Source organism: Octopus bimaculoides, chromosome 27 (assembly GCF_046866305.1).
Source record: "Octopus bimaculoides isolate indiv1 chromosome 27, ASM4686630v1, whole genome shotgun sequence".
Taxonomy (NCBI): Eukaryota; Metazoa; Mollusca; class Cephalopoda; order Octopoda; family Octopodidae; genus Octopus; species Octopus bimaculoides.
In genome coordinates, this window is record NC_142954.1 from 15,057,275 (window position 1) to 15,077,898 (window position 20,624).

The following is a 20,624-nucleotide window of genomic DNA, read 5'->3' on the forward strand; positions in this document are numbered from 1 at the left end:
ACACACACACACACACACAGAGTAAAGTGATGTAGTTACAGTTTCTTTCAAAACAAAAAAATCAAATTTCACTAATTTCGTTTATTGATTTTTATAAGTTGTTTTAATTATTTATTTTCGTTTTATTTTATTTTATTTTTGTTCAGCGTAAACAAACCAAAAGCAACAAAAAAACAAACAAATATAACAACAACAAAAAAACCACAGATCGCAGCAAATGTTCACTGAACTTCTGACCTGTGTCGTGTTTACGCTATTTTCTAGACCTCTGCTCCACATAGACAGATCAGATTGCCAAAATGTATAGATTCTCTCCATAACTTCACCGCTATATATACTTCTCTGCAGACATCCATTCCACAGTGTGGTCTTTCCTCCCGAGGGCCAAGCTGTAATTGTTCTTCTCAACAACATGGCACCCACCCGCGACCCATGGTTGCTTGGCGCGACGATTCTTTGTATCGTAAGAATATTTCTCTCATTTCCATTCTAATTCTATCGTTTATTAATCCATTTTAAATTATAATTAATTGCATTTTAAGTTAATTTCTTTCTCTCTATGTTTCATTCATTGATTATTGTTGTTTCTTCCTCCACAGGTCTCGGTGTTTATTCCAGTAATTACAAACGGTGAGTTTCTTGTTCCAATATACTTTCCATTACAAACATACAACACAAACACAAACACACTCATACACGAGCAATGGATGGATGTACACACCCACTGCTCCATCCATCCATTCATCCTTCCGTCCATCCATCCATCCATACATACATACATACATACATACATACATCCATACATACATACATACATACATACATTGGGGCAGTACCGATCTGGAGAAATTAGGCTTCTCAAAACCAGAAAGGAGAAAGCTAATTAAAAGACTGCAAGACGAGCCATCAATGGAATTGTCAAAATACGTAAAACTTTCCAAAAGTTTAGCATATGCATACATATGCATGTGTCTAGACATGTGACTATACATATGAATACACATGCATAAAGCACAACATACAGATCTGCACATGTACTGATGCACAATGACTTGCACACAAAGACCAAAGCATCTATGACTACCGTGTTGATGTTATTGAAATTCCAATGACGGAGTCTTGGATCAAGGTTAGAGACCGGTTCTTTCTCCATTGGCAAGAAATATAGAAATAAAACTAAATCATAGCATATAATACACATATACATGTGGCAATCGCGAAATGCGACACTTTTCATATAAAGAAAAAGACCACCTAACTCTCTCTCTCGATCTCTTAGTAAATATAAATTGTAAAGAGAAGAGTAAAACCATGCAAGACTTTTAAAAGGTTTAACATCCAGCTTTATCCCGTTGTTGTGATGCAAAATCAAACAGCGATGGAGTTTCGTGCATTTGGATGGAACCAGATTCTTGATAAGACGAATGTAAATAAAAATTACTAGAAATAAGACCGAAACTTAACAAAACCAGAATAACAATAATGATAATAAAGATTCCATGCATTTATACTTACATGTATACATACATACATTTACACATTCATACATCCATTTATATATATATATGCATTTATATTTATATATAAAAATAAAAAATAATTTATTTATATAAAAAATATTTCTTCCTTGAATCATGCCAGGCTCAAAATTCCGGTTTTCTGGTTTCCATGGCGTATACATTTCCCACCCGAACGGGACGCCGGTCTGACGTAGGATTACTCACTTTTGCAATCTGAGTGGACTGGGGGCAATGTGAGATGAAATGTTTTGCCCAAGAACACAACTTATCGCCCGGTCCAAGAATCGAAACCACAATCTTACAATCATGAGTCCAACACCCGAACCACTAAGCTACACGCCTCCGTGTTTATATATACATACATACATTTATAGATACACACAGGCACACACACATACATACATATATACATACATACATGCATGCATACAAACACACATGCATACATACATACACACACACACACACACACACACACATACATACATACATACACACATACATACATACATACATACATACATACATACATACATACATACATACATACTTACATACATGTATACACGCATACATACATATTTATGTTATGAGCCCATACATTCTCTCTGTGGTATTACGATGCCATCAAATCAATAATTCTTTATATCTTTATGTTGACAATAGCCATAAGTTTCAACGCAAGATATATTGACGAGATATTCCTCTCCAAATAGGAGTCTCAACTTGGACATTCGACTTGCTAGAGAGGGCAGCTAAATTTCCTTCTAATCACACAAATTCGTTGGTTGTTTGTTGAACACACAGAAGTTGAAAGTCCTCTCGCATTCGATCTTGACAGCTGCTGTCCTGGTTTTGAAAGTTATCAGATGAAAAACTTCGAGCCAGATGTCAGATACTTCAGGCTCTTTAAGTTCTGAGTTCAACTCCTGCTAATGTCAACATCACATTCATCCTTTCAAGGTCGAAAACATAAGTAGCATCCCAAGGAGATTAGCGGTTCTGTAAGAACACTGTATCAGATGCCTTGCGGTATTTGTTACACTTTGTGCGCTGTGAGTTCAAATCCTACAATGACTTCGTGGGTACTATACTGAACTTGTTGTCCAGGTCAACACCACCACCCACCCGGACACTTGAAGATCTTTTGCATTGTCCACTCTGTCGCAATCATTCAGGGTGTTTTCCTTCCTCCCTCTAATCACTCTCAGAAGCCTTGTAAAGAATTATGAGCACTGCCTTCCTTCCTGAGTAAAAACTAAACTACATGTATATGTGTGTATGTGTTGCTGCATGCATATATGTGTGTCTATATACGTGCACAAACAGGCATATATATATATATATATATATATATATATATATATATATGTATATATATATACGATGATGATGATGACAATAATGATGATGGATTCTCTTATCATGAACGACAAATGAGAGTTCAGTAAAATAATGCATTGACAATGTTCTATGGACACGAACGTGTCTGCCGAGGCCTGCTGGTGCCTTGCAAACCTTTTGGCAAATGGAACAAGTTGGGGACTCAGTTTGCTTGAGTGCGTGTGGATCATTTACTACGTGTTTTCTTGAGTGAATAGCAAGGTCTGCTCTGTTCCGTGCCACAAAACCGCGGCGACATGCACACACACACACACACATGTATACATATACGAAGCAAATACAAAACAAACATAAAAGTCCACGGAAACTTTGCAGTTGATATTATTAGACTGACGCTTAGAAAGAGAGAAAAGTTACGAAGTAACTCGGCGGAATTTGATCTCGAAACGTAACGGCAGACGAAAGACCGTTAAGCATTTTGCCAGGCGTGCTAACGTGTCTGCCAGCTCACCGCCCTCAACAAAGTAAAATATTAAACTTCCTATGTTTTCCGTTTCATTTATTTATATATTTTTCTTTTTATTCTCTTATAATCATTATTTTTCTGTCTTTCCTTCAGGTAAATTCGTCCGCAAAAATGTCGACAGCCTGACCCAGGATGAAGTTGTCAGTCTACAACTGGCCTTATATTCTATGCAAAAGGACGAAGGTCCGACTGGCTTCCAGGCTATTTCAGCCTATCACGGAGAACCGGCTGACTGCAAAGCTGCCGATGGTAGCACAGTGGTATGTTGCCTGCATGGTATGCCTACGTTTCCTTTGTGGCACAGGCTGTACCTTGTACACTTCGAACAGGCTATGGCAACTCATGGATCAACTCATGGCGTCCCCTATTGGGACTGGACACAGCCGATATCCGAACTGCCGGCACTGGTGCAGCATCCGTTGTTTATTGACCCCAGCGGCAAGAAAGCAAAGAAAAATGTCTTTTATTCGGGTGCCATTGGTTTTGAGAAGAAAGTCACTGCAAGAGCAGTTGATGACCATCTTTTCGACGCTTCACATGGAAAGAAAAACAGCTTACTGAAGAACATCTTGATGGCTTTTGAACAGGAAGAATATTGTCGATTTGAAGTTCAATTCGAGATAGCTCACAATCCAGTGCACTTCTTAGTTGGCGGCAGATATCCTTATTCTATGTCTAGTCTGGAGTACACCTCATACGACCCACTCTTCTTTTTGCATCATTCCAACGTTGAGCGTCTGTTTACTATATGGCAAGCTCTTCAGAAACATCGAGGTCACGATAGCAAAATTAACTGCGGTTTGAACCTGTTGCATACTCCCATGGAACCGTTCGGACGAGATTCTAACCCGATCGAACTAACCAAGAAGAACGCTAAAGCAGCCGATATATTTACTGCCGATCATTTGGAATATAATTACGACGATCTCACATTGAATGGAATGAGCATTTCCGAATTAGACAGCTTATTAAAAGAACGTCAATCTCATCCGAGATCTTTCGCCAACTTCCGACTGGGCGGCATCAAGACATCTGCTAATGTCCATATCTCGGTGTGTATCCCGAGCAAAGATTCAAGAAAGAGTGATGACTGCCATCACGACGCTGGAGAATTCTTCATCCTTGGTGGCAAAAGAGAAATGCCATGGGATTTCGGTTATCCTTATCTTCATGACATCACCGATACTGTCAAGTCGTTAGGATTGGAATTGGATGGAAACTATTATCTGAAAGCCGAAGTAACTGCCATCAACGGAAGTCATCTGCCTAGTGATGTTATTCCGAAACCGATTGTTACCTACATACCGGAAGTTGGACATCACGACCGTAAGTACCATTTAAACATATTTCAACAGAAACTTCATTTTAAACACCGCTAAATTACACAAGTCACTAGACCATTCGATCAGACGGCTAGCAAGAAATAGCAACTAAATCTTCCTCAAATTACAATCTAAATAAAACAGAATACATTACTAAATGTACTTCCACATATACAAATAGATGGGATGTTCACAGTTGTAAGGGCTTTGTTCATAAGTCTACATAAACAGGGATAAACAACGGCATCATTTGATCGAAAGTAAAATCTGAAGATTTCTTCACAACAGAAACATTTCAGATTTATTCTGCAGATAAGGTTTGTTTCTTTGTAAAATGAAGTTCACATTGTAATTGAGAATTATCTGATTTCATTACTAATCTGGTTAATTGTAGACATAATAATATTAATTAAGCTCTCTGCGTCACTGAATACGATCTATGGTTATTTATAAGTAGGGAAAACTGTAAAATCCGTGACCTGATGTGATTTGAAGGTCTTCATTACATCAAGTGTGGATGGTAGGACTGATGCCAGTGAAAATGTAGGCAACAAGGTAACCAGGCTTCTTGAAAGAATCCTCACCAGAGACTAAGCTGTTGCTAAAGTCAGCCAAGTAGCAAATTGTTGTGTTCACACGGTTATCCTTGCTGTGTCTACATCATACAGTTAGGCGTAACATCCACGTTTTAGGTCTACCACTTCCTAAAAATATTTCTTCAAACTGAAGGTAATACAATTATTAGATGATGATGATGATGATAATATTCTATTGATAATGAATTAAGAAAATAGAATCATAAATGTACTATGAGGAATGGGTTCGGCGAATAAATACAAGATTTAAAAATATGTACAGGGATCGATTTATTCGACTAAAACCCTCCAATCACTGCTCAAGCATGGCCGCTGAAAATTTACTAAATCTAGTCAAAAATATAAAAGATGAAAAAGATGAAAGATACATAATTCAAGAAATTATAATTTCTGGGAAAGAGCGCATGGAGGTTCTCCCAGCAAATGTAATGTCGAAATATTTTAGACAATAGTTTTAATTGAAATGAATTATTTCAAAATTAACCTCTATTTGAAGTGTCTCTCTTCTCTAATTTCAGCTGAGATGATCAAAGTTGATAAAGCTGATGTAAAGGTACGTAAAGATGTCAGTGTCCTCACTAAAGAAGAAGAATATGGAGTAAGAATTGCCATGGAACGTTTTATGTTGGATAAATCCATTAATGGTTATCAGGCTCTGGCAGAATTCCACGGTCTTCCTGCCAAATGCCCGCGTCCAGATGCTCCAAATCGTATTGCTTGCTGTGAACATGGAATGGCTACATTTCCTCACTGGCACCGGCTTGTAATCATGCAGTTTGAGGACGCCCTCGCTGACAGAGGATCTACAGTTGGTGTACCATATTGGGATTGGTCAAAACCCATCACCCATCTGCCCTCTTTGGTCGCTGAAGAAACATATCAAGATCCTTTCACATTGGAAACTAAACCGAATCCTTTCTTCCGTGCCTCCATCGACTTCCTCCATTCCGGGGTCTACACTACACGCGATATTGATCCAAGGTTTGTAACTCTGGCCCTTTATCGATTTTTGTTTTTTATTGATTGGAAACAGCTCTCCATTTCATAGAACAGCTCTTCGTTTCCTCGTTATTATTATCGTTATTCCATCTTGTACACTTTTTGACATTTGTCGAATGATAGCTCTTGGTGGTATCGAAGTATTTGAGCGTAGTGGAGGATTACTTTCGAAACGACTGTTCAGGTTTCAAACCCAGACTATGCACTCACGTGCTCACGAGAGAGAGAAAGCGAGAGAGAGATGATAATGCTAATACAAGTCGGGTATGTTGAGTGAATTGTAATAGAGACGCCTTTGGGAAATTCAGAATATACCAGAAGCAAATAGAGGAATGACTAATTGTTGATTGTCTTTCAAAGGTCATAGTTAAACTATATTGATTGGTTGATTATCGATGGTATATACAGGAAATTGCATGAAAATTTCTGTAAAATTTTACCGCAGTATATTCGAGAACTGGAGGAGGATATGGGGAGACGATCACTGAATGAAAAACAATTAGTAAAATATATTTTCAATAAATATTAATTAATTTGAATTTATTAATAAGCATGTATTGGCTAAAATAAATATTAGTGAATTTTTTTTTTTGTGTGAAGATATAATTGAGGCTTGTTTTGTTTTATGCAGATTGATGAAACAACCAGCCAAAGGTGACCATTGTCCACTATACGACGGTTTGTTATTGGCCTACGAACAAGATGAATACTGTGACTTCGAAGTTCAGTTCGAGGTTACACACAATTTTGTTCACGCTTGGATTGGTGGCAAAGAGGCCTACTCCATGTCGTCACTGCATTACACTTCGTTCGATCCTCTCTTCTGGTTACATCACGCTCAAGTGGACAGGTTATGGGCCATATGGCAAGCACTGCAAATACACAGAGGAAAACCGTATAAAGCATATTGTGCCAATTCCGAAGTGCATCGACCTCTCAAACCATTCGCTTTCGAATCTCCCTTCAACAATAACGAACACACCAGAGCACATGCAATACCGACAGATGTGTACGACTACCAAGCCAACCTTGGCTATACGTTTGATAGCCTGTCGTTTGGCGGCATGTCAATTCGAGAACTGCAGAAACACATCGATGAAAAGAAAACCCATGACCGGGTATTCGCCGGTTTCCTCTTCGAGGGTATTAAAACATCGGCAAATATCGATCTCTATGTTGTGGCAGCTGGCAACGAATATCTAGCTGCACCAACTTCTGTTCTTGGTGGCAGCAAGGAAATGCCATGGAGATTTGATCGATTATTCAGACAAGAAATTACAGATTCACTCAAAGCTTTGGGTGTTGATCCATTTGGCGATTTTACTCTCCGTGTCGATATCAAAGATGTCAATGGAACTGCTTTACCATCGACCATTATTTCACAACCGATTGTCATATTCGAACCCGGCAAAGGTAATGAAAATTGTTTCTTTATCTCTTGCTTGAAATTTCCTTTTATGCACTACCAGAAATGGTTAGTTTAGTCATTCAAGTTATTGAATACAATCAATTTGGTCAGTCTATAGTAAAAGTAAAGATGCCGAGGCCAAACAGCTTCATGCAGTCTTCTCAAGAACTTTTCTCGGACTTCTGAAAAAAAAGTGTAGTATTTTATTTCAAACTATACATTAGAATATATCTTTAATTTAATTTGATATTTTTTAAAGGTTATCTTTATAATGCTCTTCGAGATTTAGAAGCACTATATTTCCTTATATTTGTAATTACTAGTTTAAAATAATTACAATTGCGTTCAAAACATTAAAATCCAAAAAATTCTATAAAAAAAAATACTAAATAATAGTTAATCGTTGGGATATTTATTTAGAATCACCAACTTTTTACATTGTAGTATCGTTTTTTTTTTTTAAATAATATTCTATAAATTCATAGGTTTAGGAGTAAAAGATATTTTCTGAAAAATGGCTTGCGAGATGTCACTTAACTTCAATATGGCTTTCAACATAAAATGGTCTCCCAATTCGAGTTTATAGTGTTGTTACGTCCGTCAGCATTGATGTATAGAATATGAGCGAAACCTAATTTTGTTTGTGTATCGTCTTGTATTTCAGTTAAAACAGACGTTAAATTTGACGAAAACTTCCGTACAAGAAAAGCAGTGTCTACTCTAACAGCGAGCCAGATGACAGCACTGAGAGAAGCCCTGGTAAAATACGAAGCAGATAAAACAGCGAGTGGCTATCAACAAGTGGCTGCTTTCCACGGTTCTACAGAATGGTGTCCCAGTCCTGACGCCGAACATAAATATGCTTGTTGTCATCATGGAATGGCCACGTTCCCACACTGGCACAGATTACTTACGTTGAACTTCGAAAATGGTTTACGACGAAACGGTTATGACGGCGGAATTCCTTACTGGGATTGGCTGAATCCGATCAGTGCACTTCCGAACCTTGTAGCTGAAGAAGAATATACCGATGTGAATGGCGAAAATCACATCAACCCATTCTTCAGTGGTTCGATCGACCATATAGGAAAGACTACATCTCGTGCTCCTTCGGCTGACCTTTTCATCCAACCGAAATTCGGTGAATTTACTTCTTTGACCAACGAAGTAATCTTCGCTCTTGAACAGGAAGACTTTTGTTCGTTCGAAGTACAGTTTGAAATTGCACATAACCATATCCATGCTTTGGTTGGAGGTACTGAGCCCTATTCAATGTCCTCTCTCGAGTTCACTGCTTACGACCCAATCTTCTTACTGCACCACTCAAACGTCGATAGAATCTGGGCCATCTGGCAAGCTTTACAGAAACATCGAGGAAATACATACAACTCTGCCAACTGTGCAATCGAGCTTCTTCGTCAACCGATGTCTCCTTTCAGTTTGTCAAGCGACATCAACGTTGACTCGCAAACCCGCGAACATTCCGTTCCTTTCGATGCGTTCGACTACACGAAAGGCTTCCACTACGAATACGACTCACTTGACGTCAGTGGGTTGTCCATCCCGCAATTGCAGACAGAGATTAACAAACGTCGAGCTAAGGATCGTATTTTCGTTACTTTCTTACTGGAGGGCCACAAACAGTCCCTTCTCGTTGAGTATTACATCCGATTGCATGGAAGTGCTGACCGAAATAAAGCTGGTGAATTCTACGTATTGGGTAGCCAGAACGAAATGCCATGGAAGTTCGACAGAGTGTACAAAGCCGACATTACTAGACAAATGGAACAACTGCACCTCCATTACAACGATCTCTATCACATTGAATATACACTGAAGGACATGAGTGGTGCTGAAGTGACAAGTCTTGGTTTAGAACCTGCAGTCATATTTGAACCTGGATTAGGCAAGTTAAAACTTACATTTAATTACATTCAACAATAATCCCATCCCCGCATTAAAATCGAATCCATTTTTTTCTTAGTTTTATAAATTCCCTTGAAAAATTAAACTCGAAATTACCTTCATTCCATAATTACATAAGCGAATATTTAATGCCATATTAGTTACCCTCCCCACCACATACAGAATGCCTCATAATTCAATTTGCCTGAAGATATTTTAGATGGCTCTACAAACTCTATCGTCGAAGCTTTGATTAAATGACATTTCTGTATTTTTTACTTTCTTTTTGTTTTTCATTTTTCGCAGGTCATTATGGCGAAGACCGTGCATGGATCGAACCTGTGACGAGTGCTAATCGAATCAGGAAGAATTTGGAAAATTTGGATGTCGGTGAAATTGAATCTCTGAGAAATGCTTTCAAGCAGATCAAGATGGATGGTACATACGGAAGAATAGCAGCTTTCCACGGACTTCCTGCTAAATGTCCAAACGAAGACGGTAGCAAAGTGTACACGTGTTGTTTGCACGGCATGCCCAACTTCCTTCACTGGCATCGTTTATATACAGTGTCTGTTGAGAATGAACTGTTGGCTAGAGGCTCTTCAGTTGCCGTTCCGTACTGGGATTGGCTGAAGTCTTTCGAGGAATTACCGAAACTTATCAGCGAAGCTACGTTCTATAATTCACGCACTCTTCACATTGAGTCGAATCCTTTCTTCAAAGGAAAGATATCGTTTGAAAACACAGAAACTGACCGTGACCCTCAACCGGATCTCTTCGGAAACAACTATTTTTATGATCATGCACTGTTCGCCTTTGAACAAACAGACTTTTGTGAATTTTCCACTCACTTAGAAGTCCTTCATAACAGTCTCCACTCTTGGCTTGGTGGTCGAGATCCTCATTCCATGTCGTCACTTGATTATGCAGCCTACGACCCTGCTTTCTTCCTTCATCATAGCAACATCGATCGTCTGTGGGCCATTTGGCAGGAACTGCAACGCTACCGTAAATTACCCTATAACAGTGCCAACTGTGCTCTTGGACTGCTCAACCAACCAATGCGTCCTTTCAGCAACAAAACTGCAAACTCCAATCTTTTGACCTTCACTCATAGCAGAGCAAACGATGTGTTCGACTATCAGAATGTGTTTCATTACAAATACGACTCACTCACTTTCAACGGTCTCACTGTTATTCAACTAGAAAACCTCTTGCAACACAACAGGAACCAACAAGATCGTGTTTTTGTAGGATTCTTGTTGCACGGAGTCAAAGCTTCTGCCGATGTTAGAATTTACATATGTGCTCCGACTGGCCAGAATCAAGAGAATTGTGCCAACTACGCCGGAGTGTTTTCCATCTTGGGAGGAGAATCGGAAATGCCATGGAGATTCACTAACCTCTTCCGTTACGAGATCACTGATTCACTCGTGAAGTTAGGGCTCAACCACAATAGTCACTTCCATATTAAAACAGAAGTTAGAGCTGTTAATGGATCGAAGGTAGAACAGAAAATATTTCCAGAACCAACCATTATATTTGTTCCGAAACATGGTAAGATTAACTTTCTATCACATCCAATATATTGTCATGTTCTTATGCCTTAAGATTTCCTCCTTTCAATTTACATATGTTTTTTTTTGTTATTGTTTTTGTAAAATGCCTTGCTTATTTGTTGAATTGATGTAAGATTTGTTGTCGGTTTGCAGGTGCCCATTCCGAGAGCGACGAGGAGAAATTGGTACGAGGAAACCTTGTAAGAAAGAATATAAATCGTTTATCTCTCGATGAAATCGATTCTCTTATGCATGCTTTAAAACGAATGCAAAAGGACAAGTCTTCAGACGGTTTCGAAAGCATAGCAACGTTCCACGCTATTCCACCGATGTGTCCGAACCCAACAGCTAAACATCGCTACGCCTGTTGCCTCCACGGTATGGCCACTTTCCCTCAATGGCACCGTCTGTTTGTCGTTCAGTTCGAGCAAGCTTTGCAAAGACACGGCGCCAAAGTCGGTGTTCCCTACTGGGACTGGACTTATCCAATGTCAGAAATACCCAGCTTCCTCGCTTTGGAGAAATACGTCAACCCATACACAGGCATCGAAATGTTCAACCCTTTTAACCACGGTCACATATCATATATCAGCAAAGAGACTATGACCCACCGTGATATCAGCGAACATATTTTTGAGAAACCCGAATTGGGAAAACAAACTTGGTTGTTCAATAACATCGTTTTGGCTTTAGAACAAACGGATTATTGCGATTTTGAAATTCAATTCGAGGTCGTTCATAATGCTATCCATTCTTGGCTGGGTGGTAAAGAAATCTACTCGATGAACCACCTGCATTACGCTGCTTACGACCCAGCTTTTTACTCCCATCACGCCAACGTTGACCGCCTGTGGGTTATTTGGCAGGAACTTCAGAAGTTAAGAGGTCTTCCGGCTTACGAATCCAACTGTGCTCTTGAAATGATGTCGAAACCACTGAAACCTTTCTCGTTCGGTCCTCCCTACAATTTGAACCCTCACACCTATAAATACTCTACGCCCTCGTCCGTCTTCAAGTACAAAGAACATTTCCACTATGAATACGATATGCTGGAAATGAATGGCATGTCGATTGCGCAACTGGAAGCTTACATCAGGACTCAGAAGCAAAGAGAGCGAATGTTCGCAGGGTTCTTATTGAAAGGAATCGGTCAGTCGGCCTCTGCTACTTTCCAGGTAAGTTTACGCCGCCTTTGCAAACCTGAACGACACAGCACTTGGGTCAATATCGAAAATGCATGATTCATCATACACACACACACACACACACACACATCAACACAGCAACTACACGTATACACACACACACACACACACACAGGCAGACATATATATGCACACACACACACACACATACACTCACAAACACATACACGCAACGAACATAAAATGCATATATACACAATCACTAACATACTGATACATAAATACAAACGTAGACGCACTACCATAAGTATCACGCACAAACATACGCACACAGTCTCACAATATACGCAAACACACATACACACATACACATCACCATAACACATGCATACGCACACATACACACATCAGACACAACTTAACATAAACGCGCAGACAAAAAGCTTAAACGTATCTCCCCGTACACTCACTGAGAAACAGTAATACAAATACACGCACACACTAACATAAACGCACGCATACACACACTAACCAGATATTCGTCTCTGCACTTAGGTTTACCTTCTCATCACCAACACTCTCCGCCATTTCTTTCCGTAAAAATAACCCCAAATCAATTTCTTTCTTTCAGGTTTGTGATGAAAAGAACTCGTGTCACGACGGCAGCCATTTCGCCATTTTGGGTGGAAGCGCTGAGATGTCATGGGCTTTTGATCGTCTTTATCTGATGGAAATTACCGATATTCTTCATGATATGGGATTGAAATTCGATTCTCATTTCCACATCCATCACCATATCAAGACAGCTAATGGAACTGATTTACCATCAGACTTAATCCCACAAGCAACCATTATTCGTATTCCTGCATTGAGTAAGTCGTTCTCATTTCTCTTTATTCCTCTCTCTCTCTCTCTCTCTCTCTCACCCCCCTCTCTCTCTCTCTCACCCCCTCTCACTCTCTCCATTTTCTTCTCTCTTTGATCTGTCGTATCATTTCTAGATTCTCTTGTCTAAATGTTATCTCGCCTTTCTTTGTAAACAGGACATGAGAAGCAAAGATTTATTCCACACAACAGAATTCGCCAAAACATCAACTCCTTAGAAGAACGAGATGTACAAAATATCATGTCTGCTTTAACACGTATGAAGGAAGATGAGAGCAGTTTCGGATTCCAGACTGTCGCAAATTATCACGGTTCTACAATGTGTCCAGATCCAGAAAACGCGAAATACGCCTGTTGCCAACATGGTATGGCAACTTTCCCTCATTGGCATCGTATCTATGTACTGCAATTCGAAGAGGCTCTACGAAGACATGGTTCCAATGTTGCAATTCCTTACTGGGATTGGACAACGCCTTCTGACAAATTACCAAGTGTTTTGTCCAGGTCTGATTACTATGACGCTTGGAATGATGTTGTGGTTGAGAACCCTTTCCTCAGGGGTCACATCAAATCAGAAGAAACATACACTGTACGTGATGTTCAACAGGATTTATTTGAATTGGCAAAGGGAGGTGAAACGTCTTTGCTGTACGATCAAGTTCTACTAATGCTGGAACAGGAAGATTTCTGTGATTTTGAAGTCCAGTTCGAAGTTGTCCACAATTCAATTCATTATCTCTTGGGTGGTCATCAGAAATATGCCATGTCCAATTTGGTATACAGTTCTTTCGACCCTATATTTTACATCCATCATTCTATGGTAAGTGAAGCTTCATTGATATTTTTTCTTTGTTTACGCTCTGAGTTGAGTTCAAACGCCAGCGTGGTCGACTTTGTCTCTCAACAGTTTGGGGTCCACAAAATAGTACCAGTCAAACATTGGATTTGATGTAATCAACTAGCCCTTTTTCCATCAAAATATAAGGCATTGTGCCCATACCAGAAGAGAACTGGGGTCGATATTATCGACTTGCCCCGACTCTGAAATCGCTGGCCTTGTGCCAAAGTTTGAAACCCTCATTATTATTCTTATTATTATTATTATTATTATTATTATTATTATTATTATTATTATTATTATTATCATTAGCATAACCGCCTGAATAATAATGAAAGGGATCTATAGATAAAAAAAATTGTTGAGACCCCTTGCTCTAGATGTATGTATGGGTTATTTATTGCAAGAAACAGCTAGGTTTCCCTCTCTAACATTTCACAGAGTTCAACTTACACAAGTTAATGATTGAAAACCGTAATAGCAATTCTGAAAGAAGTTTCTATAAAACTAGATTTTAAACATCTAATGGCTATGGGGATTCACCAGAATAAAATGGTAATCAAAGGGGCCGATAGGTAAAAAATGGGTGAGAACTCTGTTTTAGTTGGAAAACTGGATTGACGTTTCGAGCATGGCTCTTCGTCGGAAAGAGGAAAAAGTTTAGAGAGGAAGAAAAGGGTGAAGGAATGGATAGTCCGAGAAAAGCAGACACGCACGCATGCACACGCACACACACACACACACACACACACACACGCACGGACACACAAACAAACAAACATACACACACACACATATACATACATACATAAAATACAAATAACAAAATGCAATAGAAATCCTAGGGATGTTGACAGTTAATATTATGTTGATACGCAAAGAAGGAATAAAAGTTATAGAATGAATGTATAACTTTGAGAAATAGTCCGTTGTCGGATTTTTGAGAGAAGTCCCAGACAGAATGGAAAGAGAAGAAAAAGATGAAAGGAAACGAAGATGAGAGAAGAGAGTCAAGAAAAATGCACATGGCGTAGGAGTGGCTGTGTGGTAAGTAGCTTGCTTACCAACCACATGGTTCCGTGTTCAATCCCACTGCAGTGGTGCCTTGGGTAAGTGTCCTCTACTATAGCCTCGGGTCAACCAAAGCCTTGTGAGTGGATTTGGTAGACGGAAACTGAAAGAAGCCCGTCGTATATATATATATATATATATATATATATATATATATATATATATATATATATATATATATATATATATGTGTGTGTGTGTGTGTGTGTGTGTGTGTGTGTGTGTGTGTGTGTGTGTGTATGTATATGTTTGTGTGTCTGTGTTTGTCCCCCCAACATCGCTTGACAACCGATGCTAGTGTGTTTACCTCCCCGTAACTTAGCGGTTCGACCAATGTGACCGATAGAATAAGTACTAGGCTTACAAAGAATAAGTCCTGGGATCGATGTGCTCGACTAAGGGTGGTGCTCCAGCATGGCCACAGTCAAAAGACTGAAACAAGTAAGAGTAAAAGGGTATGAGTTACGTTAGCACACATACATACAGACATACACACACACATACATACATACATACACACACACACACACGCATACATACGTACATACATACATACATACGTGATGGCTGCAAACTCGTGTTGGAGCATTGCCATCGCCTGATATCGAAAGTCCCACACATGCGAAGGCTACGACTAGCCATTTTTGTGATAGGTCTTACTTTTGTTTTCAAGCGATGCCTGTGCATGATGATCTTTTTGTAATAGGGAAAGCATCTGCACAAATCCAATCCCACTCTCTGAACATGGACGACATAAACTCGAAAAGAAAAACTAGCCTACATCATCGACTATTGCCAGCGTTGCAGGCTTTCTCTTAGAGAGATGTAACAACAACAGAGGGGCCTCCCAGTCCCAGTGGGCCAATAACCATACATACATACACATGTACACATATTGTTGGATGGCCGTTGACTGCTCATGAGCCCTTCCGCCCTGCAGAGTGTCCAACAATCGCCCTCCTCACCAAGCAAACTTGATGGGGTTGCAAGTTTAGTCACCGATGAGCTGACAATTCAATAGGTTGTACTGCGTTGCATGTTACTAGTAGCGCCGTGGATCGAGGGTGATTTTTTCCTCCGCCATCCTTTTCTCTTGGACTTAACTCTGTCGCCTATTTCTGAAGAAGAGCTTTGCTCGAAACGTAAAACTACCTTTCTTCCCTACTGCTAATACTTTGATTGTACCACGTCCTCGCGTTGTTGTTCCTTTCTTGTGTTTTTACTTCGATTTTCTGGATTACATACATACATACATACATACATACATACATACATACGTATGTGTGTAGATGTAATTTGTATTTTTTCTTGTTTTAACAAAAATGACCGGAAGTGTTTGACTTTGTTTTATCATATTTGTTTCAGGTCGACCGTATTTGGGCAATTTGGCAAGAATTACAAGAATACAGAAAGATGCCGTTCGACAAAGCTTACTGTGCCCTTGATCAAATGTCTTTGGCTATGAAACCATTCACCTGGGAATCCAATCCCAATTTGGCCACCCGAGCTTTGGCCACTCCAAATAAATTGTTTGATTACAAAGGTTTGAATTACAAATACGACAACCTCGAGTTCCATGGAATGGATACTGAACATTTGGAAATAGAAATTCAGAAATTGAAACAGAAAGACCGTGTGTTCGCCACTTTCTTACTCCACGGCATCAAAACCTCAGCCGACGTCCACCTGAAATTATGTGACGACAAGAGTTGTTCAGGAGCTGGTGTTGTGTTCATTTTGGGTGGAGAAACAGAAATGCCATGGCATTTTGATAGAACATATAAAATGGACATCACAAAGGTTCTGAAGGAGAAAGGTATCGCTATGGAATCTCTTTTCCATCACGACAGTAAAGTACATTTGGAGATGGAAATTATAACAGTAGATGGCGCTGTTTTAGACCAGAATTCTTTGCCTAAACCTTCGTTGGTATATTCTCCTGCTAAAGGTAAGATAATTGTTTTAAAGAGTTTATCTTTACTTTGAATACAGATATGACCCGTCCTTCTTCGGTACTTCATAGCTTGCTCTGTTTTCTTTTACAGGATCTGTGCACCAACATGATCATCATCATAAGGAATACGCCGAGGGAACAATTGTTAGGAAGAACGTTAACAGTTTGACACCGTCAGAGATTGACAACTTAAGACATGCTTTAAGTGACGTAATGGCTGACAAATCTGAAAACGGTTACCAGAAGATTGCAGCTTATCACGGCATGCCACTTAGCTGTAAATACCCGAACGGTACGGCATATGCTTGCTGCCAACATGGAATGGTAACATTCCCTCACTGGCATAGACTGTTTGTGAAGCAAATGGAAGACGCTTTGAAACTGAAAGGTGCCAAAACAGGTATTCCTTATTGGGATTGGACGACACCGTTCACTCATCTGCCAACATTGGTCACTGAAGAGACAGACAATCCGTTTCATCACGCACATATTGATTCAGCTGATGAGATAACGACCAGAGCGCCGCGACACCAACTATTTGAAGGTCGACATTTCTTCTACGATCAAATTCTGTTTGCACTAGAACAAACTAATTTCTGCGACTTTGAAATCCAGTTCGAAATCTCCCATAATGCCATTCACTCGTGGGTAGGAGGCAACTCTCCTTACAGCATGTCAACCCTTCATTACACCTCATACGATCCACTCTTTTACTTACATCATTCAAACACTGATCGTATCTGGGCCATCTGGCAAGCCTTGCAGAAATATCGAGGACTTCCATATGATAGTGCCAACTGCGAAATCCACAGGCTTAAAAGACCTCTCAATCCCTTCAGTTCCGATGCCAACCACAACGAGCAAACCAAAACTCATTCGACTGGAGAATCATCTTTCGATTATCACAAATTACACTACGACTATGATAACCTCATCTTCCATGGTATGACGATTCCACAGTTGGAAACAGAATTAATGAAATCCAAAAAGAAAGACCGAGTCTATGCTGGTTTCTTATTGCGTACCATTGGACAATCTGCTGATGTCGAGTTCGAAGTATGTCGCAAAGATGGAGAATGCAAATTTGCAGGCACGTTTTGCATTTTAGGCGGCGAGCACGAGATGTTCTGGGCGTTTGATCGTCTCTATAAATATGACATAACCAGCACTTTAGAACAGCTCCGTCTCCATGCTCACGATCAGTTCAGTATGAAAGTCTCTATAAAGGGTACTGATGGAAGTACCCGAGCTTCCAGCCTGATACCACCACCAAGTATCATGTACCATCCAGCTGCAGGTCAGTCATCTTACATTTGGCCATTTTTATTCTTTTTAAATTCATTTTCATTTTTTCGGAACTATTCTCTGGTGTATTTCCAATGATTTATTTATTCATCTTAGTTTCTTTCTTTTTCAAATATTTTTAAATAGCATCAATGAAATATATTTTTGAAGAAAATATAATAACTTGATCACTTAAACAATTCTCTGATACCATATGTTGTTTAATTAATTCCATCTGTTCTAAACATGGTTTGCATCTAATATCTAATCTTGCCATATCTTTATATCTTATAGTAACTCTCACACGCTAAATTGGAATTTCGTTCATCAACAACGAAGAACCGTCTCACCCCACTCCCTCCCACTAACACACTTAATATTCCAGTCATTTGAATGATTTTTCTTCTGTTTTTCCAGCTTGAAAATCCTCCTTGTAATGGGCTCCTTTACTTTTCTGATATGAAACATCGAAGTACTCTCTCTGACGTAACATTTTTTCCCCAACGGTAATGATTATAAGGAACTTTACGGCTATAACGCCAATCCAAGGAATATTTCCCGACACTGAAACTGCCTTTTGCATTACATTTATTTGAAATTTACTCTTTATGCTAATAAATCTACCATGAATACTCAATCTTGCTTTGTTCGTCTTCTTATTAAAGTTTAAGAATTAAGAGATGTACATTTATATTTAATACGCTCGCGTACACTGAAACGTGGAAACATCTTCGTTACGGTAACTGGCTCGGAGGAGAATACTTCCTTACAGACAATGTGTGTAAAAACACATCGAGCTGGATTAGCAATTGTGTTGTCGAACTTCATCCACAATAAACACAGCATCTGTCGTTCGAAGCCACTAAGAACAACTGTCTTATTATGTAAACAACAAATAAGAAATAGCCACTCGTGAGTGAACAGGAATGTATTAAATATGATTGTATGCAGCTTTCTTTTAATCATCACTGATTTGTGCGTCGATATTTATTTGATTTTTAAAGTTACACTTCTTCTAGCGGAACGTTCTCTCTCTCTCTCTCTCTCTCTCTCTCTCTCTCTCTCTCTCTCTCTCTCTCTCTCTCTCTCTCTCTCTCCTGAGTGCATGCCCGTTGCTAAAGGGATGCTCTGTACGGCAATGCCCCCTCACTAGTCAATGGCGCACCCTCAGATTTACAGTAATACACTTATTTCGAAACTCTACTTTAGCATTATTGCAAATTAGTGTCCATCCAGAATATTCTGAAGCACTCCCAGATATCAAACTCTGGCGACGGGATTGCTTCTATTAATGTGTCTGTCTGTCTGTATTTATGTATGTATGTACATACTTCTTTGAATTTTATTAAAGTTCTTCTTAAAAGAGTTCAAACAAGATTCTTTGAGTTAAGAGCGTTTGTAAATATGTGGTTTGGTCGGTAAGTCGGTTCACCTGTCGATGCATACACCCTATTGTGTATACATCTAAAGAACCTTTGGAATGTCTTACAAATCTTCACTGTGCCACTAATAGATTAGATTTGGAGAATCCGTGACAGTTTCTTTTTCTCTTTCTTCCAAAAACCTAGTCTTTCTAAGTTCTGTGTGTGCGTGTGTGTGTGAGAGAGAGAAAGAGAGTGAGAGAGAGATAAAGAAAATGGAATCCACGAGACTCATTATTATTCACTAAATCGCGGAGTAGATGGACAGGGACAACTGACGAAGAGATATACTCGTTATGTTGCATGTCTCGTTTCTCTGTTTGTTTTTTTCCGTTGTTCGAAAAAAGTTCGTTTTCTGTTTTCGTTTTTCGTTTCTCATTGTGTTTAACGTTTTTTTTATGTCCTGTACCCATATATGCATGCATGTATACATATAGATGTAGGTATGTACATATATGTATGGATATATGCATATATCTATATATTTATATTATTATATGATCGGGACCTTTGTGATTTGACGGGCAACATTTTTTTATGTAGTGTTTTTGTATTCGAAGTTATTTCACGTTAAAAATTGTCTTATTTCGATAATTTCAACTAATCATTGATGTCTATTCAGTTGAATACAGTAACTGCTGTGACGGTGTATATGGTATTAATCCCCGTTAGTTCTGACATTTCCGATTTACTAGACTGTTCGTAAAAAAAGGGGAAAAAGCCATCAAAATACTTGAATATTGCCTGCACTTATTGGAGCTACCAGAATTATTAATGCACCTCCACCAAGTGCTTCATTTCCTAGAAATAGCAGCCAAATCTTCTTCAAATCAAACTCTAGTTTAGG

At 39.2% G+C, this 20,624-nt stretch overlaps 1 protein-coding gene across 1 annotated transcript; it reads left to right on the forward strand.

The window, feature by feature from the left end:
• The first annotated feature begins 372 nt into the window (after nucleotides 1-372).
• Nucleotides 373-18,993, forward strand: LOC106867068 (hemocyanin G-type, units Oda to Odg). Its single transcript, XM_089343393.1, has 13 exons — nucleotides 373-463; nucleotides 600-630; nucleotides 3,484-4,716; nucleotides 5,827-6,289; nucleotides 6,939-7,720; nucleotides 8,380-9,621; nucleotides 9,927-11,177; nucleotides 11,333-12,354; nucleotides 12,956-13,196; nucleotides 13,368-14,029; nucleotides 16,484-17,066; nucleotides 17,164-18,369; nucleotides 18,774-18,993. The coding sequence occupies exons 1-13, from the start codon at nucleotides 413-415 to the stop codon at nucleotides 18,776-18,778; spliced, it is 8,772 nt and encodes a 2,923-aa protein (XP_089199519.1). The 5' UTR covers nucleotides 373-412; the 3' UTR covers nucleotides 18,779-18,993.
• The last annotated feature ends 1,631 nt before the right edge of the window (nucleotides 18,994-20,624 follow it).